The 27,258-nt window shown below is 47.0% G+C and overlaps 1 protein-coding gene across 1 annotated transcript in view; it reads right to left on the bottom strand.

The window, feature by feature from the left end:
- Positions 1 to 11,665: 11,665 nt before the first annotated feature.
- Positions 11,666 to 27,258, bottom strand: part of NSFL1C (NSFL1 cofactor) — a 29,587-nt gene continuing 13,994 nt past the window's right edge. Inside the window, exons 4-9 of the mRNA XM_058174640.1 lie at positions 25,699 to 25,864; positions 24,248 to 24,340; positions 22,875 to 22,984; positions 22,541 to 22,678; positions 13,901 to 14,065; positions 11,666 to 12,603 (exon numbers count right to left, since the gene is read on the bottom strand). Coding sequence (XP_058030623.1) covers positions 12,441 to 12,603; positions 13,901 to 14,065; positions 22,541 to 22,678; positions 22,875 to 22,984; positions 24,248 to 24,340; positions 25,699 to 25,864 — 835 coding nt within the window. The 3' untranslated portion in view covers positions 11,666 to 12,440. The remainder of the gene's footprint in view (positions 12,604 to 13,900; positions 14,066 to 22,540; positions 22,679 to 22,874; positions 22,985 to 24,247; positions 24,341 to 25,698; positions 25,865 to 27,258) is intronic.

The raw sequence follows: 27,258 nt of genomic DNA on the forward strand, positions 1-27,258 counted from the left end.
AGGAGGAGAAGGCATGGAGGAGGAGAGGGGGACTATGGGGTCCTTAGTGCTCTCTGAGCTTGGTGGTTTTCTTGCAGACGTTTCAGGACCCAACCAGGCAAGATCATCAGTGCTAGAAGGGAATGAGGTGAAGAGGAGGAGGAGGAGGAAGAGAGGGAGGAAGAGGAGGAGGACTGTTGGGTCCTTGGTGATCTCTGAGCTTGGCGGTTTTCTTGCAGACGTTTCAGGACCCAACCAGGCAACATCATCAGTGTTATGGTAGAAAGGGGGTGGGGTTTGTGGAGTGGAGTGGAGGAAGAGAAAGGGAAGATGGGGAAGAGGACGACTGTGGACCTGAAGGGATGAGGCTTTGCAGAAAGTAGGACGATGACTTTGGGGGTCCTTGGACCTCTCTGAACTTGGTGGTTTTCTTGCAGACGTTTCGTGACCCAACTAGGGAACATCATCAGTGCTAGAAGGGAGTGGGGTTTGCAGAGAGGAGGAGGAAAGAAACCCTACACCATTTCAGACAAATGGCTATCCAACATTTTCTTTAAAATTTCCAGTGTTGGAGCATTCACAGCTTCTGCAGGCAAGTTGTTCCACTTATTAATTGTTCTGTCAGAAAATTTCTCCTTAGTTCTAAGTTGCTTCTCTCCTTGATTAGTTTCCACCCTTTGCTTCTTGTTCTACCCCCAGGGGCTTTGGAGAATAGCTTGACTTCTTCTTTGGGGCAACCCCTGAGTTATTGGAACACTGCTATCATGTCTCCCCTAGTCCTTCTTTTCATTAAACTAGACATACCCAGTTCCTGCAACCGTTCTTCGCTTGTCGGAAGATGGCTAGAAAGATCACACATGTTGATCACACGGCCGCAGAAGAGTGCAAACCAGTGGTGGGTTCTAACCAGTTTTACCACTGGTTCGCATGGCACACGCGCTTGGGGTCTGGGGAATTCTGGGAATTGAAGTCCCGTCCCCCTCATCTCCAAGTGGCCAAGATTGAGGGGGGAAAAAACCCTATCCTAAAAGATCTATAGATATGACACATCCTCCTCGGGGTAGAAAAAAAAGCAGCACATAGGCAGAGAATAAAATTAAAACCTCTTATTTTTTTATTTTCCCCCTCATCAGCGGGAATCGCACAATCCCAGAGCTCCCGGCAGGAAGAAACAGAAGCCGATAAATATCTTTGAAGCTGCAAAACGTGAAAAGGCCAGCGTGACCCTCTCTCTCTCTCTCTACTTCAAGCCCACGCCGAGCAGCAGCGTATAAGTTACACCAGTACCTGAATACCAATTACATCCATTGTGAGGTTTGTGGCACAGAAGGAACCAACCACCGTTTTATCTTTTTATTATTTATCTCTGGCCATCCAAAGACCTTTTTTTTTTCTTTTTCCTGGGAAACTGGAAATAAAAGCAGGTGGTGTTGTGAGTAAAAGGCACACGTTGTACGCAGCCCACACTTTTGCTGCGGGATTCTGGCCTTGAATTGTACTGGCAGGGGTGGGGGGGAGAATACAAACTGTTCTTTACAAAGGCACATAATTGTTCAGACGGGAACAGCAGCCCTGGCTGACTTTCTGGGTCTTTTCCAAGGCAGGTGAGAGGGGAATATACTGCTCAAAAAAATAAAGGGAACTTACCCAACACAATGTACTGTATTTAATAAGAATATTTCATCCCTTCAGATCTAAAATAAATAATAAATAAATAAAATAACAAATAAAGGGAACACAAAAGTACTGTTAAGACATCCTAGATCTGAAGGAATGAAATAGTCTTATTAAATACAGTACATTGTTTTGGGTAGGTGTTTCCTTTATTTTTTTGAGCAGTGTATATATACACACACACACACTCCTACCACAAGTGGCACTATGACCTGTGACACCCAACGCTGCGAGTGCCCGCAATTGCCTGGAGCTTCAGAAAAGAAGAGCCACTGGGTTTTCAGCTTCTGCTCGAGAAGAATTGTGGTTGGCAAAAAAAGGATCTGTAGGGTTTCGAATTGAGCTGCGGCGTAAAGATGTTTTCCGCTGCGGGGAATACAGGTAGTCCTTGAGGACCGGTTGCTTAAAGCAGGGGGTCTCCAACCTTGGTCACTTTAAGACTTGTGGACTTCAACTCCCAGAACTCTGGGAGTTGAAGTCCACAAGTCTTAAAGTGGCCAAGGTTGGAGACCCCTGGCTTAAAGACCGAAGTTGCCACGTACTAAAAAAAACCTGCACTGATGGTGTTCCCTAGTATGGTGATGAAACGTCTACAAGAAAACCACCAAGCTCAGAGCACCAAGGATCCCACAGTCCTCCTCTTCCCCTCCCAAACCCCACTCCATTCTAGCATTGATAATGTTACCCAGTAGGGTCATGAAACGTCTGCAAGAAAACCACCAAGCTCAGAGAGCACCAAGGACCCCCCCCCCCAATCCCCTCCATCTCCTCCTACATTCCTCAAGCCCCATTCCTTTCTGGCACTGATGATATCTGTTTACCTATTTTATTTATAGCCCGCCTTTTATTATTTTTACAAATAATTCAAGCCAGCGAACATATCCGCTACGATTACTGTTTTTATCTCACAACAACCCTGTGAGGTGGGCTGGGCTAAGAGGGAGGAATTGGCCCAGAGGATCAATTATCATGCCTTAAGGCGGAACTGGAACTCCCAGTCTCCTGGTGATTGGTCCAAAGTCACCCAGCCAGCCATCATGTATAAGGCGGACTAGAACTCCCAGTCTCCTGGTGATTGGAGCAAAGTCTCCCAGCCGGCTTTCATGCCTAAGGCAGGACTAGAAGTCCCAGTCTCCTGGTGATTGGTCCAAAGTCACCCAGCCAGCCATCATGTATAAGGCGGGACTAGAACTCCCAGTCTCCTGGTGATTGGAGCAAAGTCTCCCAGCCGGCTTTCATGCCTAAGGCAAAACTAGAACTCCCAGTCTCCTGGTGATTGGTCCAAAGTCACCCAGCCAGCCATCATGTATAAGGCGGGACTAGAACTCCCAGTCTCCTGGTGATTGGAGCAAAGTCTCCCAGCCGGTTTTTCATGCCTAAGGCGGGACTAGATCAGGGGTGACGTAGTAGCAGTCTTCCAATGTTTGAGGGGCTGCCCCAAAAGAAGAGGAGGGTCAAATTATTCTCCAAAGCCCCTGAAGGCAGGACAAGAAGCCATGGGTAGAAACTTATCAAGGAGAGAAGCAGCTTAGAATTAAGGAGAAATTTCCTGACAGTCTGAACAATTAACCAGTGGAACTGCTTGCCACCAGAAGTTGTGAATGTCCCAACACGGGAAGTTTTTAAGAAGAGATTGGACAGATGTTTGTCTGAAATGGTATAAGGCAGGGGTCTCCAACCTTGGTCCCTTTAAGACTTGTGGACTTCAACTCCCAGCAAAGCTGGCTGAGGAACTCTGGGAGTTGAAGTCCACAAGTCTTAAAGTGGCCAAAGTTGGAGACCCCTGGCTTAAAGGCCGAAGTTGCCACGTACTAAAAAAAACCTGCACTGATGGTGTTCCCTAGTATGGTGATGAAACGTCTACAAGAAAACCACCAAGCTCAGAGCACCAAGGATCCCACAGTCCTCCTCTTCCCCTCCCAAACCCCACTCCATTCTAGCATTGATAATGTTACCCAGTAGGGTCATGAAACGTCTGCAAGAAAACCACCAAGCTCAGAGAGCACCAAGGACCCCCCCCCCAATCCCCTCCATCTCCTCCTACATTCCTCAAGCCCCATTCCTTTCTGGCACTGATGATATCTGTTTACCTATTTTATTTATAGCCCGCCTTTTATTATTTTTACAAATAATTCAAGCCAGCGAACATATCCGCTACGATTACTGTTTTTATCTCACAACAACCCTGTGAGGTGGGCTGGGCTAAGAGGGAGGAATTGGCCCAGAGGATCAATTATCATGCCTTAAGGCGGAACTGGAACTCCCAGTCTCCTGGTGATTGGTCCAAAGTCACCCAGCCAGCCATCATGTATAAGGCGGGACTAGAACTCCCAGTCTCCTGGTGATTGGAGCAAAGTCTCCCAGCCGGCTTTCATGCCTAAGGCAGGACTAGAAGTCCCAGTCTCCTGGTGATTGGTCCAAAGTCACCCAGCCAGCCATCATGTATAAGGCGGGACTAGAACTCCCAGTCTCCTGGTGATTGGAGCAAAGTCTCCCAGCCGGCTTTCATGCCTAAGGCAAAACTAGAACTCCCAGTCTCCTGGTGATTGGTCCAAAGTCACCCAGCCAGCCATCATGTATAAGGCGGGACTAGAACTCCCAGTCTCCTGGTGATTGGAGCAAAGTCTCCCAGCCGGTTTTTCATGCCTAAGGCGGGACTAGATCAGGGGTGACGTAGTAGCAGTCTTCCAATGTTTGAGGGGCTGCCCCAAAAGAAGAGGAGGGTCAAATTATTCTCCAAAGCCCCTGAAGGCAGGACAAGAAGCCATGGGTAGAAACTTATCAAGGAGAGAAGCAGCTTAGAATTAAGGAGAAATTTCCTGACAGTCTGAACAATTAACCAGTGGAACTGCTTGCCACCAGAAGTTGTGAATGTCCCAACACGGGAAGTTTTTAAGAAGAGATTGGACAGATGTTTGTCTGAAATGGTATAAGGCAGGGGTCTCCAACCTTGGTCCCTTTAAGACTTGTGGACTTCAACACCCAGAGCTCCTCAGCCAGCTCTGGGAGTTGAAGTCCACAAGTCTTAAAGTTGTCAAGGTTGGAGACCCCTGGACTAGAAGACCTCCAAGGTCCCTTCCAGCTCTGTTACGTTTCTATTCTATCCTGTTTTGGATAGGAACAGGACAGAAAGAAATTCCTGTTCTGAAAAGGCAAAATTGCCAAGAGAAACACATCTGTCACTCAAAAAGATTACCAAAACCACCAAGAGTCGAAGAGTTGGTAAAGCTGACAATTTTTCCTCGGTCTTGAAAGTGGAGTGGTGAAGACAAGTGGCAAGCTGGAATGGACAGATGGCTGTTGGCAAAAAGAAGATACCAGGTGTGTGGGGTGCTAGAAACAGGACTGGTGTTGTGCCTCGCTCACCCCCCCCCCCGGGCCCCTCTTATCTCCTGCCGGACGCTGATAGTGCTGAAGAATGTCCTGGCATGCCTCCAGCCCTGGCACCATGCCCGGACAAACCGAACAAACAAACCTCCCTCCGATAGCATGTGCGCCTGAAGCCAGCCACGAGCTGGGATTACCAACAGCTGGAGACGAAACGATGCAATGGATAGATCCCCGCTTCCGGAGAATGGAGAGGCGACGTCAGCAAAAGGAAGGGAGGGGCAGGCCTGGATAAGTGCTGAGTCATGGAGCCACACCCCATGGCCTATATAAAGGATCTGCTTTCTGGCATTCTCTGAGTCAGGCAAAGTCTCATCTGGATTGCTGAAGTCACACCTTGGATTCCTGCCTGCCCTGAGGACTCTGATAGGACTTTGGCAGAGCTGCAGAGGCACATTTGATACGGACTTCCCCGACCCGGCCGTCAGAGGAGGAGTGGGACACGGCAACTGGGCTGAGCTGCCGAGATGGCAAACACCCCCCCCCACTCCTCCTCCTCCTCACGTGCTGACAGCCAGATGGGGATTTGATCCTGGTTGGAACGCCAGAGAGGGCTCCTGCTTAAGATGGCGCAGGGGGAAAAACAGGAACGGTGCCACCCGTCCTCCTTTTGCAAAGAGGAGGGGGAAAAAATTAAATATTTAGAGCAGAAAACGCTGCAGCAGAAGGATGATGGGGCGAGGGCAGAAAATCCGGGGTCAGCGAGTCTTTTTTTTTTCCTTCCACGCATTAGAAAAACAAGACAACTCGTGTTTTTAAAGATTTATCTCCCTTCTACACAGGAGCTCGTGGCGGCATTTGTGCCCGGGGACCTGTTGTCAAAAAGACTACAGGTAGTCCTTGACATATGACCACAATGATGGTGCCTAAACGTTCGGTTGCTGAGCGAGACGGTGAAAAGAGTTTTGTCCCGTTTGTGATTTATTTTTTTTTCCCACCGTTGTTAAGCGAATCACTAGGGTGAAATGAATAACACCGTCACTAAGCGAATCTGGCTTCCTCCATTGACCCTGCTTGTTTGAAAGGGAAGGCTGGGAAGGTTTCCAGTGGTGGTCACGTGACCACCCCCACCCCCTTCCCATCCCAGCTCCCAGGACAATGCAACAGTCAAAAGTACATGCCAGTTCCCAAGCATCCAAATTTTGATCATGTGACCATGGGGATGCTACAAACCAATAATGCATTGGCGGGGGGAGCAAATATAGCTTTCGGGAAAAGTGGTAAATAACTATTTTATATATTTCTGTGCGGTTCCTGGTGCTCTTAAGTTTGTTTCCTTGCAGACATTTCATGACCCAACTAGATAACCCAACTACAACCAGTTTGACCTACTGTTTAGGACATCGAGCTATAGGAGAAGGTGAGTTCTAGTTCTGCCTTAGGCACGAAAGCTGGCTGAATGACTCTGGGCCAATTACTAGGAGACGGCGAGTTCTAGTCCCGCCCTAGCACGAAAGCTGGCTGGGTGACTTTGGGCCAATCACCAGGAGACAGTGAGTTCTAGTCTGGCCTAACACAAAAGCTGGCTGGGTGACTTCAGGCCAATCACCAGGAGACAGTGAGTTTTAGTCCCGCCCTAGCATGAAAGTTGGTTGGGTGACTGGGCTAATCACTACGAGACAGTGAGTTCTAGTCCCGCCTTAGGCATGAAAGCTGGCTGGGTGACTGGGCCAATCACCAGGAGACAGTGAGTTCTAGTCCCGCCCTAGCACGAAAGCTGGCTGGGTGACTTTGGGCCAATCACTAGGAGTTCTAGTCTGGCCTAACACAAAAGCTGGCTGGGTGACTTCAGGCCAATCACCAGGAGACAGTGAGTTTTAGTCCCGCCCTAGCATGAAAGTTGGTTGGGTGACTTTGGGCTAATCACTACGAGACAGTGAGTTCTAGTCCCGCCTTAGGCATGAAAGCCAGTTGGAGACTTTGGGCCAATCACTAGAAGATGGTGAGTTCTAGTCCCGCCTTAGGCATGAAAACCAATTGGGAGACTGGGCCAATCACTAGGAAATGGCGAGTTCTAGTCCCGCCTTAGGGATGAAAGCTGATTTGGAGACTCAGCCCAACCTACCTCGCTAGGTTGTTGTTGGGAAAATAGTAGAAGGTGGGGTAATTGAATAGGTTTGCCACCTCGTGTTGCTTATAAATATAAATACAACAAAGGGGGAACATAAATGAAATAAACTCCATTTTCTGGGTTTCTCCCATATGTTCATCCTCCACCTGAACCAAACGAGCTGAAGCCACGAGACCCTCAAGAGAGGTTTAGAACATCGTCGCACAAATAGCGTCAATCATGCAACGCATCCCATTCGCAGCACTCTGTACCTGAGATAAAATTGTGTTAAATTGTGTGATTTGCACAACAATTAGGTTCCTTCCAACTCTCTTGTTATTCTGGGCTTCCACAGAGGCCGTCTTTTGCTAGGCATTTCCAAAGAGACTGCTATATTTTTTTAGAATTCTTTTTCTTTTTTAAAAAAATCCCTTTTCTGGCAGAAATCTACAAATAGTCCTTCACTTACAACGGTTTATTTAATGACTGTTCAAAGTTATGACGGTACTGAAAAATGTGACTTGGGAGCGTTTTTTCCAGTTGCATCCTTTGTAACATGGTCACGTGATCAAAATTCAGACGCTTGGCAACTGGTTCGTATTTATGACCGTTGCAGTGTCCCGGGATCACCTGATTCCCTTTTGTGACCTGACTGGCAAAGTCCATGGGGGGGGGGAAAGCCCGACTCGCCCGATTCACTTAACAACCTTGTTCACAGTGATTAACAAGGTTGTTAATCACTGCACGTAGCTGCAGTGATTCACTTAACAACTGTGGGAAGAAAGGTCATAAAATGCAGAAAAACTCAACTTAGCAAATGTCTCACTTAACAGCAGACATCTTGGGCTCAATTGTCCATCGTAAGTCGAGGACTACCTGCATTTGAAGTAGAGGGTGGTGCTTAGCTTTTCACGTGTCGCCCTCGATTTAAAACCGTTCATTTAGTGACTTCGAGCAGCGCTGAAAAAAAGTTGACTCATGACCGTTTTCCACATTTAATGACCATTGCAGCATCCCTATGTGATCAAAATTTTAGACGCTTGGCAACTGGCATGTACTTATGACAGCTGCAGTGTCCCAGGGTCACGTGATCCCCTTTTTGCGACCTTCCGACCAGCAAACTCAACGGGAAAGCCAAATTCACTTAATGACCGCAGTACTGGGTTAACGACAACGGTGTTTTGCTTAGCAGTGGACAATAAAAGATTGCAAAATTAATAAACCGCCTTGCTTAGCAGCGGAAATTCTGGTCTCAATTGTGGCCGTAATTCGAGGATACTTACCTGTATTTTTATATAATACAAGGAACCAGGTTTTGCCGGAATGCAGGTCGGGATTCCTTCGGGAGTCGCATCTGCTCCCATTGTGTTGCTTTCAAAGGTGCAAACCAGGCACCGTGGAATTTTAGCAGCCAGGTGCCCCCAGGCACTCTGCACGCCTGCGGAGGAACTGGCAAAGAAACTCCTAACTCAGGAATGCAGCATTGGGAGTATTCCAGCGACCAATTAATTGAACCACTGCGGAGTGGCTATTGAGAGTTGTGGGTGCCAGGTGAAGCGTGCAGAACCCACAAGGGGCGCTCTTTGGGTGCTGAATTCAAAAAACCATCCAAAACCACCTTAACAAACAACGGTAGCAAATCCTTCTTTGACCCAGAGGCATCTTCTCAACCAGGTCAAATTCCGCCTGATCAGAGGTCTCCAAAGGCTTGTGGACTTCATCTCCCCGAATTCCCCAGCCATCCAGGCTGAGAAGTTGTGAAAACTTGTGGACTTCAATTCCCAGAATTTGAAGATTTGTGGATTTGAATTCCCAGAATTAGAAGGCTTGTGGACTTCAATTCCTAGAATTTAAAGGCTTGTGGACTTTAATTCTCAGAATTTGAAGGCTTGTGGACTTTAATTCTCAGAATTTAAAAGCTTGTGGACTTTAATTCTCAGAATTTGAAGGTCTGTGGATTTTAATTCCCAGAATCTGAAGGCTTGTGGACTTCAGCTTCCACAAATCTTAAAAGTTGTCCAGTTTTGAGACCTCTGTGCTAAATTAAGGACTGGCCTCTTTAATTTGGCTTAAAGGGATGTGAAAACACACACGGTTTTCTTTGATCCAAACTTATCATCACTTTTCCCTATTCTAGCAGAAATACAAAACGGACTTAACCTTCTCCTAGGCAAAATGCCGGTGGCACCTTAAAACGAAGCTTACCTGTGGTTAATCCCTTTGCGAAGAGAAAAAAGGCCATCAACAAATATTGTCTTTAAAAATGACTGGCTTTTTCCCCCCACTATGGTGTTGCCGTATTCAGGAACGATTAAATCCAAGTTTAAATCTAGATTCCCTCAACTCCACTTTACAGGAATCTTGTGGGATTAGACGTTGGCTGGATGGATTTCACACTCAGCAAAGCTGGGTGGACATTACCATGCTGGTACCTATCCAGCATCTGGCTCTACTGCAGTGTTTCTCAACCCTGGCCACTTAAAGAGGGGTGAACTTCAACTCCCAGAATTCCCCAGCCAGCCATGTTGCCATCGAACATGGGAATCGGGTCCTAAGTACCGTCGGAGAGGTCCGTTGTAACTCTGACCAATTGCGAAGTACCTGGAGAATTCTGGGAGTTGAAGCCCACCCATCGTAAAGTTGTCGAGATTGAGAAAACTCTATACAGGGAGTCTTTGACTTGCGACCACAGCCGAGCCCGAAATCTCTGCTCTGTTGCTAAGCAAGACTGTTCTTCGGTGAGTCTCGCGCCGTTCTTGCCACAGTTCTTAAGCAAGTCGCTTCAGTGGTTAAGTTAGGGACACGGTTGTTAAGTGAACCTGTATTCCGCATTGACTTTGCTTGTCAGAAGGTTGTAAAAAGGGAATCACATGATCCCGGGACACCGCACCCATCATAAATTCACTGTCAACTCTGAAGCGAACTTGGCTGGAGCCATTTTGTGCAGCCTCATAGTTGCCACGAACTCTGGGAAGGGAGAGGGGTGGATAGCTCACTAATAAGACAAAACAAATAAACTCTCTCATGGGAACCAAGGTCGCCCCAACAGGTGGCAGTTGGGAGGAGGAGGAGGAGGGAGTGACCCAAGGAATTGCCAAACCATTTCATTGGACAATGTGACCTGTGACATTTGAGGAGGGAAACGTTTGCTCTTTTAACTAGGCTAAAACGGCGGGAAACTTTAGAGTTGGTTTTCACTAGCTGTGCCGACATGATGTATCCAATAAACATGTTCTTTGGGGGAATCTACTGGCCTTCGAGTTCTGCTTTCGGTGGGTGCGTTACTCGGAACGCTGGCATTCGTTGCCGAGCGTCCGAATTTTGATCATGTGACCCTGTGGATGCTACAAGGGTTGTGAGACTGAAAACTGGTCGTTAAATCACTTTTTTCAGTGCCATTGTTAACTTTGGTCACTAAATGAATGGTTGCAGGTCAAGGACTAGAGTCCGATTGGGACAATATAGAAAATGGATTCATGAAATGGATTTACGCAGGGGTCTTCAACCTTGTCAACTTTAAGACTTGTGGACTTCAACTCCCAGAATTCCTCAGCCAGCGTTGCTGGCTGAGGAATTCTGGGAATTGAAGTCCACAAGTCTTAAAGTTGACAAGGTTGGAGACCCCTGGATTAATGTGCCTTCAGGCTAAAAAAAAACAAAAAAACAACAACAACCCCAACCCCCTTAATTCCTTGGGTCACTACATTTCCACTTGAATTATTGCTACCAACCAACCCACCCTTCTGAAAAGCGTAAAATTTAATGTTCCCAGCGCTATTGTTCTCATACGCCAAGTCAAGTTTTGGAAAAAGGTTTCCCCACCCCACCCCAAAAAAAATTTTTTCCCCCTCCCTCTGCCCAAAACCAGCTCCGATGCCCTGTGGCTCCATTTCGGGTTAGAAAAAGAGGGCAGAGACGGTTTGTCCTAAGGTCAGTTTTGTTTTGTTTGTTTTTAATGCACACATTACAATAATTTACAGAATTTCGCCATGGGCAGGCGGTGTGGACTCCGTTAGCTGAGACAAAGGCGGTGGGGGGGGGGAACAATAACATCCTTTTCTGAACCATCCAGTGATGTCTTTGAGATACAGTAAGTGGGGGGGGAGAAACCTGGCTGCGTGAGATATCCCTGGTTTGAAAGCACGAAGGGATGATTTTCCTCCCCAACGTGACCCCACAGGACAGAGGGGAGAGATCAGACTAAGGAGGGGGGGAACTGCAAACAAGGAAAACTATTTGTGGGGGGGAGGAATTGCTTTCTGGGGATTTTTTGAAGACAGGGGATCCAAAAGGCAGTAGGGGGACTGCGTCCAATTCTCAAAACAGGCAGGTTCCGGGTAGACAGACAGCCCACCCTACTCCCCCTCTTCTGTGAACTTCCTTACAGCCCCCCCACACACAACGAAAGAACGAACCCAAAGAACCCAGACCTGAAGGTCAAAGGCCCCGCTGGACAATTGATAAAAAGATTCTTTCGCATGTTGAGCCGACATGCAAAATTTCAACCACGGAGCCCCTGCCTGGCATCGTTGGTATCGTGCCCCAAAACTTTTGGGGTGAAGGAGGTTTTCTTCAAAAAAAAAAAGAGTGTCCAAAGGAAGGAGGGAGGAAGAATTTAGCCTGTTTAAGAAGGGGAAGAATTTGACAATCGATGTAACGGCAATGTTTGTCAATCTCGGCAACTTTTAAGATGGGTGGATTTCAACTCCTAGAATTCCCCAGCCAGCATAGTATAGCATAGCATAGCATAGCATAGCTGGCTGGGGAATTCTGGGAGTTGAAGTCCACCCGTCTTAAAAGTTGACCAGATTGAAAAACAGGATTTGGTTGACGATAGGAAAAAAGATAAGAGGTTCCTTTTATGGGGTTCACTTTATTTAATACACCGAAAGAGGAGGAAGGATGAGGGGGGCCGCCTACTCCAAAACAGGACCCAGGAACAGACTCCGGGACCTCCCTTTCACGCGCGCCCACTTCCAAAAAAAGGCTGCTGCCTCCGTTAACCGGCACAGGCTCCGGCAGGCACACCGGGGAACAAAAAGAAAAAGAAAAACAACAACCTACAATCCAGTCTCGGTTTGGTACTTCGTTTCTTTCGTAAAAGTCCATGGATCAGCACAGGAGAAAAAAAATATATATATATAGAAATTAAAAAAAAAAGGAAAAGAAAACCCGAATATACGGGAAACGCAACCCCCAACGGGCCAATCCGCAGAGCCGGGGGAAACTGGCTTTGATCGCCTGGTGGCCACCTTGTGCGGTGGGGGCGGTGAACGCCGCAAAGAGAGAGAGAGAGAGAGAGAGAGAGGCAGGCGATGTGGACCGGCAGGTGGGATGGGCTGGTTATCCCTTATACGAACCGCTGGACGATGACGGCGTTCAGGAGGTTGGCGTCCTTCAGAGTTTGGTCCTCGTCCGAGAGCTCCTTGTTGGGGAAAGTGGTCATGAGGACGAAGCCCGTGGCGGCCATAGCCGGCCGGGCGTCCACGATGAACAGCCGGATGTCGCGGATCCTGTCCGGAGGAAAGGGGGCACCATGGTTGGATGGCTTTTCGGAATGTTTTTGAGTAGCCCCCCCCCTCTTTTATTCTGTTTTACAAAAAAGGTCGCAAACGTGCCTGATAGTCCTTCCTATTTTTTTTCCTAGAACAACAACCCTGTGAGGTAGGTTGGGTGAGAGAAGTCGACTGGTTCAAAGTCGCCCAGCTGACTTTCGTGTCTAAAGTGGGACTAGAACTCACCGTCTCCTGGGGATTGGCCCAATGTCACCTAGCTGGCTTTCATGCCTAAGGGGGAACTAGAACTCAGCGTCTCCTGGGGATTAGCTCAGTCACCCAGTTGGCTTTCATGCCTAAGGCAGGACTAGAACTCACTTTCTCCAGGTGATTGGCCCAAAGTCAACCAACCAGCTTTCATGCCTAAACGAACTGTTAAAACTGCCGGAAGTTCATATCCAGCATCAACTATAGCAGAGGTGAAATGCTCCCGGTTCAGACCGGATCACCCAATCCGGTAGCAAAGGTGGTGGGTGGTTCGGAGAACCAGTAGCAAAAATCCCTGCCCCCTCCCCATGCCCATGCCCAGCTGAGCCGCACAATCATTAGAGGTTGGGGTTTTTTTACTTTTAAAAGCATGTTTTCTTCCGCCGAAAAAAATGCTTTTAAAAGTAAAAAAAAAATGCCTCTGATGATCGCAAGGCTCAGCTGGGATCGTCAGAACTGTTTAAAAACATTTTTTTCTACAACCTCTCCAGTAGAAGAGGTTGTAAAAAAAATGCTTTTAAAAGGCTCGTCTGGCGATCCCAGCTGAGTTGCCTGATCATCAAGCCTTTTAAAAGCATTTCTTTCTACAACCTCTCCGGCTGAAGAAGTTGTAGAAAAAATGCTTTTAAAAGTAAAAAAAAAATGCCTCTGATGATCGCAAGACTCAGCTGGGATTGTCAGAACCGTTTAAAAGCATTTCTTTCTACAACTTCTCTGGCCGAAGAGGTTGTAAAAAAAATGCTTTTAAAAGGCTCGTCTGGCGATCCCAGCTGAGTTGCCTGATCATCAAGCCTTTTAAAAGCATTTCTTTCTACAACCTCTCCGGCCGAAGAAAGTTGTAGAAAAAATGCTTTTAAAAGTAAAAAAAAAAAGTTGGCCATGCCCACCCAGTCCCATTACCCACCCCGACCAAGTCACGCCCACAGAACCGGGTAGAAACAAATTTTACATTTCACCCCTGAACTACAGGCTTTGGCTGGTCCAACCGCTCCTCCTTTGCCCCCCCCCTCCTCACATCCTCCTTCCCCCCACCCCCTTCCGCCATTACCTGTGACTGTGGTTGAATTTCTGTACGAGACGCCCACCGTCTGCAAGCCGGATCTGGATGTTGGTGGTGGGCTCTGTCTCGTCAATGGTGATCAGGGAACGGGCCTTGGCTTCGTTTTCCGCCTGCTGGGAGGGCGAGCTGGTGCCCATCACTTGGGGGACGGTGCTAGGGCCAAAGCAGAGAAAACAGCAGTTTGAGGGCAAGTCGGATTGGCCAAAAAAAAAAAGACTTTTGAGTCCTTTGCAGAAAAGGTCCATGGGAAACTGCCAAGCTCTCTGGCTGAGCTAGGATGTCACGAAACGGCCACGGGTGAATTAACGCTCCACTGATGGATTGCAAGGACAAAATAACTATTTTTATGACTTATTCGTTGGTATTTCTTTCATTATTTTTACAAATAACTCCCTCGCTCTCACAGAGAGGGACTCCTTAGCGTGCCGTCAGCCAAGCAATGTCGGCTGGCGACCCCCAGGGGAAGGGCCTTCTCTGTGGGGGCTCCTACCCTATGGAACGAACTTCCCCCTGGACTCCGACAACTCCCTGACCTTCGGACCTTCCGCCGCGAGCTGAAGACGTACCTATTTTTCCGCGCAGGACTGGCATAGAAATTTTAGACATTATTATTGGGTTTTTAATTTTTAATTGGGTTTCATGGTTTTTTAAATGTATTTTAAATTGGGGCCAAATTTGAATAAGTTTTTTAGTTATTGTTTTATTTGTATTGTTATTGATTGCTGTTTTTACTTGGCTGTAAACCGCCCTGAGTCCTTCGGGAGAAGGGTGGTATACAAATTAAATTATTATTATTATTATTATTATTATTATTATTATTATTATTATTATTATTATTATTATTATTATTATTATTATTATTATTATTATGTCCTTCACTTCGCGGCAAAAGTTGTAGAGAGTATGGTGGCATATCAGTTTCCCCTACACCTGGATGAAACTGTCTATCTAGACCCGTTCCAGTCCGGTTTCCGGCCCGGCTACAGCACTGAGACGGCTTTGGTCGCGTTGGTGGATGATCTCTGGAGGGCCAGGGATAGGGGTTGTTCCTCTGCCCTGGTCCTATTAGACCTCTCAGCGGCTTTTGATACCATCGACCATGATATCCTGCTGCGCCGGTTGGAGGGATTGGGAGTGGGGGGCACCGTTTATCGGTGGTTCTCCTCCTATCTCTCCGATCGGTCGCAGACGGTGTTGACAGGGGGGCAGAGGTCGGCCCCGAGGCGCCTCACTTGTGGGGTGCCGCAGGGGTCGATTCTCTTGCCCCTTCTGTTCAACATCTATATGAAGCCGCTGGGTGAGATCATCAGTGGCTTCGGTGTGAAGTACCAGCTGTACGCTGATGACACCCAGCTGTACTTTTCCACACCGGGCCACCCCAACGAAGCTATCAAAGTGCTGTCCCGGTGTTTGGAGGCCGTACGGGTCTGGATGGGGAGAAACAGGCTCAAGCTCAATCCCTCCAAGACAGAGTGGCTGTGGATGCCGGCATCCCGGTACAGTCAGCTGAGTCCACGGCTGACTGTTGGGGGCGAGTCATTGGCCCCGATGGAGAGGGTGCGCAACTTGGGCGGTCTCCTGGATGAACGGCTGTCTTTTGAAGACCATTTGACGGCCGTCTCCAGGAGAGCTTTCTACCAGGTTCGCCTGGTGCGCCAGTTGCGCCCCTTTCTAGACCGGGATGCCTTATGCACGGTCACCACGCCTCGTGACGCCTCGCCTGGATTACTGCAATGCTCTCTACATGGGGCTCCCTTGAGGGGCATCCGGAGGCTTCAGTTGGTTCAGAATGCGGCTGCGCGGGTGATAGAGGAGCCCTCGTGGCTCCCATGTGACACCTATCCTGCGCAGACTGCACTGGCTACCTGTGGCCTTCGGGTGCGCTTCAAGGTTTTGGTAACCATCTTTAAAGCGCCCATGGCATAGGGCCGGGCTACTTACGGGACCGCCTACTGCTACCGAATACCTCTCACCGACCCGTGCGCTCTCACAGAGAGGGACTCCTCAGGGTGCCGTCAGCTAGGCAGTGCTGCCTGGCGACACCCAGGGAAGGGCCTTCTCTGTGGGGGCTCCTACCCTATGGAACGAACTTCCCCCTGGACTCCGACAACTGCCGGACCTTCGGACCTTCCGCCGCGAGCTGAAGACGTACCTATTTTTCCGCGCAGGACTGGCATAGAAATTTTAGACGTTATTATTGGGTTTTTAATTTTTAATTGGGTTTCATGGTTTTTTTAAATGTATTTTAAATTGGGGCCAAATTTGAATAAGTTTTTTAGTTATTGTTTTATCTGTATTGTTATTGATTGCTGTTTTTACTTGGCTGTAAACCGCCCTGAGTCCTTCGGGAGAAGGGCGGTATACAAATTAAATTATTATTATTATTATTATTATTATTATTATTATTATTATTATTATTATTATTATTATTATTATTATTATTATTATGTCCAACGGACCTTCCTCCTCCTATTTTCCCTACAACAACCCTGTGAGGTGGGTTGGGCTGAGAGGCAGTCCAAAGTCACCCAGCCGGCTTTCATGCCTAAGGCGGGACTAGAACTCCCAGTCTCCTGGGGATTGGCCCAAAGTCACCCAGCTGGCTGTTCTGCCCAAGGTGGGACTAACTAACTTACGGGACCGCCTACTGCCGGCCTCTATCTCCCAGCGTCCGGTGCGTTCCCACAGGGAGGGGCTCCTCAGGGTGCCGTCAGCCAAACAATGTCGACTGGCAGCCCCCAGGGGGAGGGCCTTCTCTGTGGGGGCTCCTACCCTGTGGAACGAGCTTCCCCCCGGGCTTCGACAACTACCTGACCTTAGGACCTTTCGCCGCGAACTTAAAACTTATTTATTTCATATGGCTGGACTGGCCTGATTTTAAATTTTAAATATTTTAATTGTGGGTTTTAAATTACTGTCATTTTTATGGGGTGTAATGGTATTTTAAATTCTCTGGCATATCGAATCAGATTTTTAAGGGTTGTTTTAATTATGGTATATGTTTCTGTTTGTATTTTATTGGCCTGTTCACCGCCCTGAGTCCTTCGGGAGAAGGGCGGTATACAAATTAAAACATTATTATTATTATTATTATTATTATTATTATTATTATTATTATTATTATTATTATTATTATTATTATTATTATTATGTCCAACGGACCTTCCTCCTATTTTCCCTACAACAACCCTGTGAGGTGGGTTGGGCTGAGAGGCAGTCCAAAGTCACCCAGCCGGCTTTCATGCCTAAGGCGGGACTAGAACTCCCAGTCTCCTGGGGATTGGCCCAAAGTCACCCAGCCGGCTTTCATGCCTCAAGCGGGACTAACTAACTTACGGGACCGCCTACTGCCGGCCTCTATCTCCCAGCGTCCGGTGCGTTCCCACAGGAGGGGCTCCTCAGGGTGCCGTCAGCCAAGCAATGTCGGTTGGCGACCCCAGGAAGGGCCTTCTCTGTGGGGGCTCCTACCCTGTGGAACTAGCTTCCCGGCTTCGACAACTACCTGACCTTAGGACCTTTCGCATGAACTTAAAACTTATTTATTTCATATGGCTGGACTGGCCTGATTTTAAATTTTAAATATTTTAATTGTGGGTTTTAAATGGGGTTTTACCGGTTTTTACGGTTTTAGTGATCAGGCTAAGTTAATATTTAGTTTTAATTGGGTTTTAAATGCTTATTTATTATATTGTTTTAATATGCCTGTGAACCGCCCTGAGTCCTACGGGAGATGGTGCGGTATATAAGTTTGATAATAAATAAATAAAATAAATAAATAAATTATTATTATTATTAACTAGAGCTCACTGTCTCCTGGTTACCTTAACCACTAGACCAAACATGCAAAAGGTGATCACATGACACACACACACACCCCGGGGACAATGCTATCATGGTCGTAAATACGAACCACTTGCCAGTATGACCCTACAACGGGCCTTAGAGTGAAAAGCGGTCATATGTCACTTTTTTCACTGCCGTTAGTTAACTTTGGAACCGTCACTAAGCAGTTCCAGGACCCAGATTGTTGGGGGCAATAAGCTGACTCTGTAATACTGCTTAGAGAGGGCTGTATAGCAGTGTGAAGCGGTATATAAGTCTAAGGGCTATTGCTATTGCTACTAAGGCGAATGGTTGTAAGTTAAGGACTACCTGTATACTACGGGGGGGCTCTGATCCCTGTAGCTTTGAACTGGGCAAAGCTTGCTAGGGGAAAACCTTTTAAACCGAGGCACCACGAATGGACCAACTTACAGAAGGCATCCCAAAAACCCGTGGAATTGAAATCTAGCCAACGTTATAAAACGTTTTATGACATACTATCATAAAGCAGTTTACGACATGCCACAAAACGTCATAAAACGCCTCCTTTGCTGATTTGTGACTGAGCTAAGCCGTTCAACCAGGAGCCGTTCCATCAGAAAATCGCAAGGGAGGGTCACATGACCCCGGGACACAGCAACGGTCATTAAGTATGAACCAGTTGCCGAGCATCTGATCACAGTGTTGTGGTCCACCAGCAGCCTGTGGAGCTGGCAGCAGAGTTGAACAGTGTGTTGTGACTCGTCCACCCTCCTCTCCTCAGCCGGCCCCTCCCGTCTCCAGGGCCTGTTATCAGACTCCGAGTCTGATAATGAAGATGAATGGCCTGTCATGCCTCCAGCCCCCGGCCCTGGCCCCATGCCCGGAGAGGATTCCAGGAGTGGGAGGACAAGCCCCATAAACCTCACTCATACAGCGTGTGTTCCTTTGGCTCAGCCTTCAGAGCAGGAAGCCAGCCAGGTGCTGGAATTACTTGCCCCTACTCCCTCTGACCCCTCCCTTTCCCAGAAGCTGACAGCAGATTCAGCTGAAGACAATTCAGATTGGGAGGACCCTCGCTTCTGGAGATCTGAGAGGCGACACCAGCAGAAGGAAGGGAGGGGCAGGCCTGGATAAATGCTGAGTCATGGAGCCACACCCCACAGCCTATATAAAGGACCTGCTTTTGGCATTACAACCTTGAGTCAAGCAAAGTCTCATCTAGTTTGCTGATACCGGATCCTATCGCTGAAGTCACAACTTTGACTCCTGCCTGCCCTGATAAACCTCGAAGGAACTTGGCAAGCTGCAGAGGCTTCATTGCCAAGTTTGTTACAGACTTCCTTGACTTGTTTGTCGGAGTGGGAGTGGGACACGACACAGTGAGGAGGCTGTGGAGGACGATGGGCCAGTCCTGGAGTCAGGGGAAGGCCCGGACAAGGGCTCTGCGTTGGAGGCAGAGATGGGGCCAGGGCCAGCGGGGAGTGAAGTGCGGACTCCGGAGCCTCCAGAAGTGGACAGTAATGAGGCAGAGGAACAGGAGACGCTTGTTCTTAGTGCACGCATGAGAAGAGCTGCCAGAAGACAAGAGCAGCTAAAGCAAAAGGGACGACTCGGGAGTAAGGCCAGGAGATGATTGGCCCCTCCCATAAGGCTTAAAAGACCAGCAACGACTCTTGGGCTCTTTATAGGAAAGCAACGTTGGCTACATTGGTTTCTAGTCAGCATCCCTCAAAACGACGCTATAGAGCACTGCACACCAGAACAACTAGACACAAGAACAGTTTTTTCCCGAAGGCCATCACTCTGCTAAACAAATAATTCCATCAACACTGTCAGACTATTTACTGAATCTGCACTACTATTAATCTTCCCATAGTTCCCATCACCAATCTCTTTCCATTTATGACTGTATGACTATAACTTGTTGCTGGCAATCCTTATGATTTATATTGATATATTGACCATCATTTGTGTTGTAAATGTTGTACCTTGATGAAGGTATCTTTTCTTTTATGTACACTGAGAGCATATGCACCAAGACAAATTCCTTGTGTGTCCAATCACACTTGGCCAATAAAAATTCTATTCTATTCTAAAAGAAAAGCCTTTGGCAGGCTGCCAAAAAAGACAAAGCTTTGTGATAAGGCTGAAGGACTTTGTTTTGAAATTAATTTGGACTAAGATGAGAATGAAGTAATTCTCATCTGTTCTAATAAAATATGTTTGCTTAGGACTGATTAAGTCTGGTAATAACTACTTGGGCCTAGGTCACAACATGCAACCACGGTCGTAAGTGTGAAAAAGCAGCCGTAAGTCACTTTGTTCAGTGCTCTTGTAACTTCGCACGTTCAGTAAATGAACAGTTGTTAAGTGGAGAATTATCTTCCTTTAGGACATTTAGGACATTCTGAGTCCTTCGGGAGAAGGGCGGTATAAAAATTTAATTAATAAATAAATAAATAAATTACAAGCTGCCTAAAGTTGCTTGATATAGCGAGAAGGGGGGGGGGGATTGTTTGGATATAAACTGTGAGAAACAGACAAATAGCCCATTGGACTACCCGAGTCCACAGGTCTCAGAAGGATAGCAGGCCCTAAAAAGCTACATAAACCAAAGTTTTAGACGGACAGATTTCAAAGTGTTATCAGAATTATTTGCAATCCTGCTGAGCGGTTGCTGTGAAATGGGATTTTGCAAAGGACGTAGTTTTGAAACATATCTGGAATCGGAACAGATTGTGATAAACAGGGAACTGAAAGCAGCCGATGGATAGAGGTTCTGAGATGTACACGGGTGTATGCGGAGACCGTCAGTCAGTAAGAAAGACAAGGAAGTAAATTGTGAATTGAGTGCAGAAAGGTATAAAAAGAATGTCTTGGGATGAGTTCAGGGCCACTGGCCATAGCTAGTTCCTTGCTAGACTCAGCTATGTCAGTGAACCTCATTGCAATGGGTTATTGTTGTAAGTTGTGTTACGTTGGCTGTACATGTTCCAAATTGCTCATGAAATAAACCTCTGAATCTTAAAGAAAGAATTGCTTATTGTGTTGCTGTTCCCTGTTTCTTTTTATTGGAATATTTTTACGACAAAACTTAATAAATAAATAAATATAAATAACCCGCTTACTTACCTGCCTAGCTTCTGGCCTTCTCCGGTGAATGCCTTGAAGGTCCCCCTGGCCTTCATGAAATCTTCGTCGCGGTGATCCTCTAGATCCAGGTTGACCTGCCCGCCACGTGCCAACCGACGGAGCTCGGCGGGCACTTCTCTAAGAAGGAAGGAAAGGAAGGAAAGTCGCTCTCAGGAGGAGTTCACTCACCGCCCTTCCCTGAAGGAAGGAAGATGTGGCCTGGGACTCGCCCCGTTCCTATTTTCAGGACAAACGGAGACCCAGGAAGGTCAGATTTGAGCAGCTGGCGAGTGCCAGCTGTGGGTTTGAATCTTCCCCAGGATGGAAGTATTACCCCCGACGGATGGACTCCAGGAACTGAGAGTTGGAGGGATCTTGGTAGCTCCTCAGCTCGCCACTGTCTAAGCTAAATCCGCTTTTCCACAGCTTCAGGACTACGTGGACCTAGGAAAAGCAAGATCGATGGATTAGCAATAGCGCTTAGACTTATATACCGCCTCACAGTGTCGTTTACAGCCCTCTCCGAGCAGTTTACAGAGTCGGCCTCTTGGCCCCAACAATCTGGGTCCTCGTTTTATTGACCTCGGAAGGATGGAAGGCTGAGTCAACCTTGAGGTAGGAATCGAACTCCTGGCAGTCGGCAGAATTAGCCTGCAATAGTGCATTTTAGCCATTGCACCACCACAGGAAGGAAGGAAGGAAGGAAGGAAGGAAGGAAGGAAGGAAGGAAGGAAGGAAGGAAGGAAGGAAGGAAGGAAGGACTCTGGTGGCTCAGACTGCTAATGCAGTCTGTTATTAACAGCAGCTGCCTGCAATTACTGCAGGTTCTAGTCCCACCAGGCCCAAGGTTGACTCAGCCTTCCATCCTTTATAAGGTAGGTAAAATGAGGACCCAGATTGTTGGGGGCAATAAGTTGACTTTGTATATAAATATACAAATAGAATGAAGACTATTGCTAACATAGTGTAAGCCGCCCTGAGTCCTTCGGGAGAAGGGCGGTATAAAAATTTAAATAATAAAATAAAATAAAATAAATTACAAGCTGCCTAAAGTTGCTTGATATAGCGAGAAGTGGGGGGGGGGAGTTGTTTGGATATAAACTGTGAGAAACGGACAAATAGCCCATTGGACTACCCGAGTCCACAGGTCTCAGGAGGATAGCAGGCCCTAAAAAGCGACATAAACCAAAGTTTTAGACGGACAGATTTCAAAGTGTATCAGAATTATTTGCAATCCTGCTGAGCGGTTGCTGTGAAATGGGATTTTGCAAAGGATGTAGTTTTGAAACATATCTGGAATCGGAACAGATTGTGATAAACAGGGAACTGAAAGTAGCCGATGGACAGAGCTTCTGAGACGTACACGGGTGTATGCGGAGACCGTCAGTCAGTAAGAAAGACAAGGAAGTAAATTGTGAATTGAGTGCAGAAAAGTATAAAAAGAATGACTTGGGATGAGTTCAGGGTCACTGGTCCTTGCTAAACTCAGCTATGTCAGTGAACCTCATTGCAATGGGTTATTGTTGTAAGTTGTGTTATGTTGGCTGTACATGTTCCAAATTGCTCATGAAATAAACCTCTGAATCTTAAAGAAAGAATTGCTTATTGTGTTGCTGTTCCCTGTTTCTTTTTATTGGAATATTTTTATGACAAAACTTAATAAATAAATACATAAATAACCCGCTTACTTACCTGCCTAGCTTCTGGCCTTCTCCGGTGAATGCCTTGAAGGTCCCCCTGGCCTTCATGAAATCTTCATCGCGGTGATCCTCTAGATCCAGGTTGACCTGCCCGCCACGTGCCAACCGACGGAGCTCGGCGGGCACTTCTCTAAGAAGGAAGGAAAGGAAGGAAAGTCGCTCTCAGGAGAAGTTCACTCACTGCCCTTCCCTGAAGGAAGGAAGATGTGGCCTGGGACTCGCCCCGTTCCTATTTTCAGGACAAACGGAGCCCCAGGAAGGTCAGATTTGAGCAGCTGGCGAGTGCCAGCTGTGGGTTTGAATCTTCCCCAGGGTGGAAGTATTACCCCCGACGGATGGACTCCAGGAACTGAGAGTTGGAGGGATCTTGGTAGCTCCTCAGCTCGCCACTGTCTAAGCTAAATCCGCTTTTCCACAGCTTCAGGACTACGTGGACCTAGGAAAGGCAAGATCGATGGGTTAGCGATAGCGCTTAGACTTATATACCGCCTCACAGTGCCGTTTACAGCCCTCTCCGAGCAGTTTACAGAGTCGGCCTCTTGGTCCCAACAATCTGGGTCCTCGTTTTATTGACCTTAGAAGGATGGAAGGCTGAGTCAACCTTGAGGTAGGAATCGAACTCCTGGCAGTCGGCAGAATTAGCCTGCAATACTGCATTTTAGCCATTGCACCACCACAGGAAGGAAGGAAGGAAGGAAGGAAGGACTCTGTGGCTCAGACTGCTAATGCAGTCTGTTATTAACAGCAGCTGCCTGCAATTACTGCAGGTTCTAGTCCCACCAGGCCCAAGGTTGACTCAGCCTTCCATCCTTTATAAGGTAGGTAAAATGAGGACCCAGATTGTTGGGGGCAATAAGTTGACTTTGTATATAAATATACAAATAGAATGAAGACTATTGCTAACATAGTGTAAGCCGCCCTGAGTCTTCGGAGAAGGGCGGGATATAAATGCAAAATAAAATAAAATAAAAAACTTAGACTTATATACTGTTTCATGGTGCTTTACAGTCCTCTCTAAGTAGTTTACAGAGTCAGCCTCTGGCCCCCCAACGATCTGGGTCCTCATTTTACCGACTTCAGAAGGATGAAAGGCTGAGTCAGCCTTGAGCCACTCAGGATCGAACTCCTGGCAGTTGGTAGAATTAGCCTGCAATACGGCATTGCTTGATTGAGAACATTTATATAGCAACCCAAGTCACTCTAAGTGACGGATGGTGGGGGAGAGAGAGGAAGGGAGGGAGGGAGGGAAGGAAAGAGAGAGAAAGGAAGGAAGGAAGGAAGGACGGAAGGAAGGAAGGAAGGAAAGAAGGCAGGGAAGGAAGGAAGGGAGGGAGGGAGGAAGGAAGGAAGGAAGGAAGGAAGGAAGGAAGGAAGGAAGGAAGGAAGGAAGGAAGGAAGGAAGGGAGACCTCTTTGTTCAATTGAATAGCTGCAGCCTTCTTGTACTAATCTAGACCTTTCTAATTTTCCAAAATCCCAAAAACTTTCCCCAGGACTGAACCGTGACTGACAGCTTCCTAACCCCGCCTTACCTTGGAGAAATCAAAAATTCCACAGCCTGCCAGCAGCTTCTATGTTTGCTTGGTCTCTCTGCTGGTCTTGGACCATGATAAATATTTGATTTCATACGGTAAGTTTGGGACCCTCCGAGCTCTAACCTCCGGCTGCCACAGATTCAATCCAATGCCTGAAATACTCACATCTTGGGCAGCGTTCTGCCTCAATTCTCCCGCGACGTAAGCGGACTCTTCCTCCGGTGCGGCTCCCAAGCGATACCCGCCTCCTGCAAAGGGCTGCCGGGAAGGTTGGGGGGGGGAGGAATGAACAAGAAGTCACCAGCCAGATGGGGGGGGAGGAAAGGGCAGGGGGGGGCTTGCCCAATTCTTCTCCATGAAGCCCGGCTGCTGTTTAAAGCTATTATCAGCTTTCCTTTCAAGTTCCTCCATTCTATCTGATTTATTTTTATTTTTAACACGAATTCCAAAATACCAGGGATTTTTGTAAACCTTTCTTAGAAGTTATCTTGAGGTTTTTTGTTTTTTTTAAATCCCAACAGCATCCACAGGAGACAGAATATAGATTAAATACACTACAGCGACCAATGCTATTCCCTATTCCTCTAACTCTGGGGTCTCCAAACGTGGCGGCTTTAAGATTTGCGGACTTCAACTCCCAGAATTCTTCAGCTAGCCATGCCAAGCCCACTAGCTGGGTCATGAAACATGTGGCAAGAAAACAGCCAATCTCAGGACACCAAGGATACCACAGTCCTCCTCCTCCTCCTCCTTCTCCTGCTCCTCCTCTCCCCACCTCCTTCCAGAATCAGACTCCCTTCTAGCACTGATGATGTTACTTAGTTGGGTCATCAAACATCTGCAAGAAAGCAACCGAGCTCAGAAAGCACCAACAGTTCTCCTCCTCCTCCACAAAGCCAACCCCCTTCTAGCACTGATGAGATTACCCAGCTGGGTAAAGAAATGTTTTCAAGAAAACAACCACACTCAGAGATCGCCAATCACAGCATAGTCTTCCTTCTCCTCCCTCCTTCTCCTTCTCTGCAAACCCCACACCCTTCTAGCATGGATGATGTTACCTAGCTAGGTCACAAAATGTCTGCAAGGAAAAAAACCAAGCTGAGAGAACATCAAGGATTCCGAAGAAAGAGAAAGCCAGATAAGCATGGATTAACACCAGACAAACCATCAAGCAGAAAGCAATAACTGAATCAAGGAATTACCGGGGGACGAGACGACGACACCACAGCCCCACCACCGTATATAGGTAGAAAACAAACCCCTCTCTCTTCTAGCACTGATGTTGTTACCTAGTTGGATTATGAAATGTCTGCAAGAAAACCACCAAGCTCAGAGAGTACCAAAGACTCCACAGTCCTCCTCTCCCCGCTTCCTCCTTCTCCATGAACCCCACTCCCCTCTAGCACTGATGATGTTATCTAGTTGGGTCATGAAACGTCTGCAAGAAAACCACCGAGCTCAGAAAGCACCGAGGACCCCAAACATCCCCTCCCTCTGTGCCAAGCACAGGTCTGTTTGAGGGTATCCTTAAGGCCAGTTGAAAGCAAATGGGCCCACTCACCCAAGCCCCCTCAAAAGTATGGATTAGGCCTCTCTACCGAAACGCTCGGTCTCACCTTTGGCCTGCTGCCTTCCCCGGGGCTCTTAGCTGTCCTGTCAACAGCCACAGCCCCGTGTTCTTTGGCCCCCCGGAACAGATCTTCCACCAGCTCGTTCGAATTTTTCTTCCTCGGGGGCCCAACAATCTGTTGCCCGCTTCGTTCTGACCCACCGGCATAAAACCTGAACGAAAGAGAGCAAGTCCTCATCCGAGGCCAACTTCAGAAGCACAGCGTGGTTCTCTGCCAGCGAACCCAACTGCTGATACAACAGCTCTTAAGGCTTTTCACTGCTTTTCTTGTTTTTGAAATGTTTTTACAGTTGGAATTGTTCGAATTGTGAGCCACCCAGCGTTGTTTGCCGAGACGAGACGGCTTCAGAAATCAAAAACGAACAAGCGAACTTATGAGAACGTTAAGAAATGAAGCAAACGTACCGACGGTCCTCGACTTACAACAGTTCATACTTTGATACGGGCCAAGGGCTAATCGGTAAACAAAATTAATTATAACAGTTCATTTAGTGACCGTTCGGGGTTACATCACCGCTGGAAAAAGGGACTTATGACCGTTTTACACACTTAACAACTGTTGCAGCATTGCCAGGGTCACGTGATCAAAAATCCAGACACTTGGCAACTGTCTCGTATTTAAGACGGTCGCAGAGGCTTGGGCTCATGTGATGATGATGATGATGATGATGATGATTATTATTATTATTATTATTATTATTATTATTATTATTATTATTATTTAATTTCTATACCGCCCTTCTCCCGAAGGACTCAGGGCGGTTTACAGCCAACTAAAACAACAATAAATAAATACAATATACAGTTAAGAACAATTTTAAAAAACCTATTCAATTTGGCCCAATTAATTAAACAATAAAACCCTAAAAAACCCATTAAAATTGGTAATAAATATCTATTTTATGATCCCCTTTTACAGCCTTCTGACAAGCAAAGTCGATGAGGAAGCCAAATTCACTTCACAACCGTGTTACTAATTTAACAACAAGAGTGATTCACTTAAAACAACAGATTGTAAAATGGATTAAACTCACTTAACAATTGTCTCATTCAGCAACTTAAATTTTGGGGTCAGTTGTGGTCGTAAGTCAAGGGGTTATCTGTACTCACTTCAGCTCACTTCAACTACGAAGCAGGGATGGGAAGGCACAGAAGCTAACTAAAATAATCACCATAAAACTGGTGTCCACCTGATTTTTCAGCTGTGTTATCTTATTTTATTTATTAAATTTATTTACCAACCATCGCACTGGCATGCAACTCTTGGTGGCTAACAATCCAATAAAATAATATTATGAAAGATTAAAACGGTAAAACAATACATACACTAAAATTAACAAATAAATAGCTGAGATAGCTAAGAGGAGGTAATGAGAGTATTATTTTGATCATGGGATTAAGGAAGATTATTTTTATCTGATATGACCCAGGGTTTTTTGGGGGCATTTTCAGTTATGACAAGACCTGGGTATTTTAGAGGCCAGGGCCACATCTGTCCTTCGATTGTTTTTATATGTAGTCCTCGGCTTACAACCCACACAGACTT

Source organism: Ahaetulla prasina, chromosome 3 (genome assembly GCF_028640845.1).
Source record: "Ahaetulla prasina isolate Xishuangbanna chromosome 3, ASM2864084v1, whole genome shotgun sequence".
In the NCBI taxonomy this organism is placed as follows: Eukaryota; Metazoa; Chordata; class Lepidosauria; order Squamata; family Colubridae; genus Ahaetulla; species Ahaetulla prasina.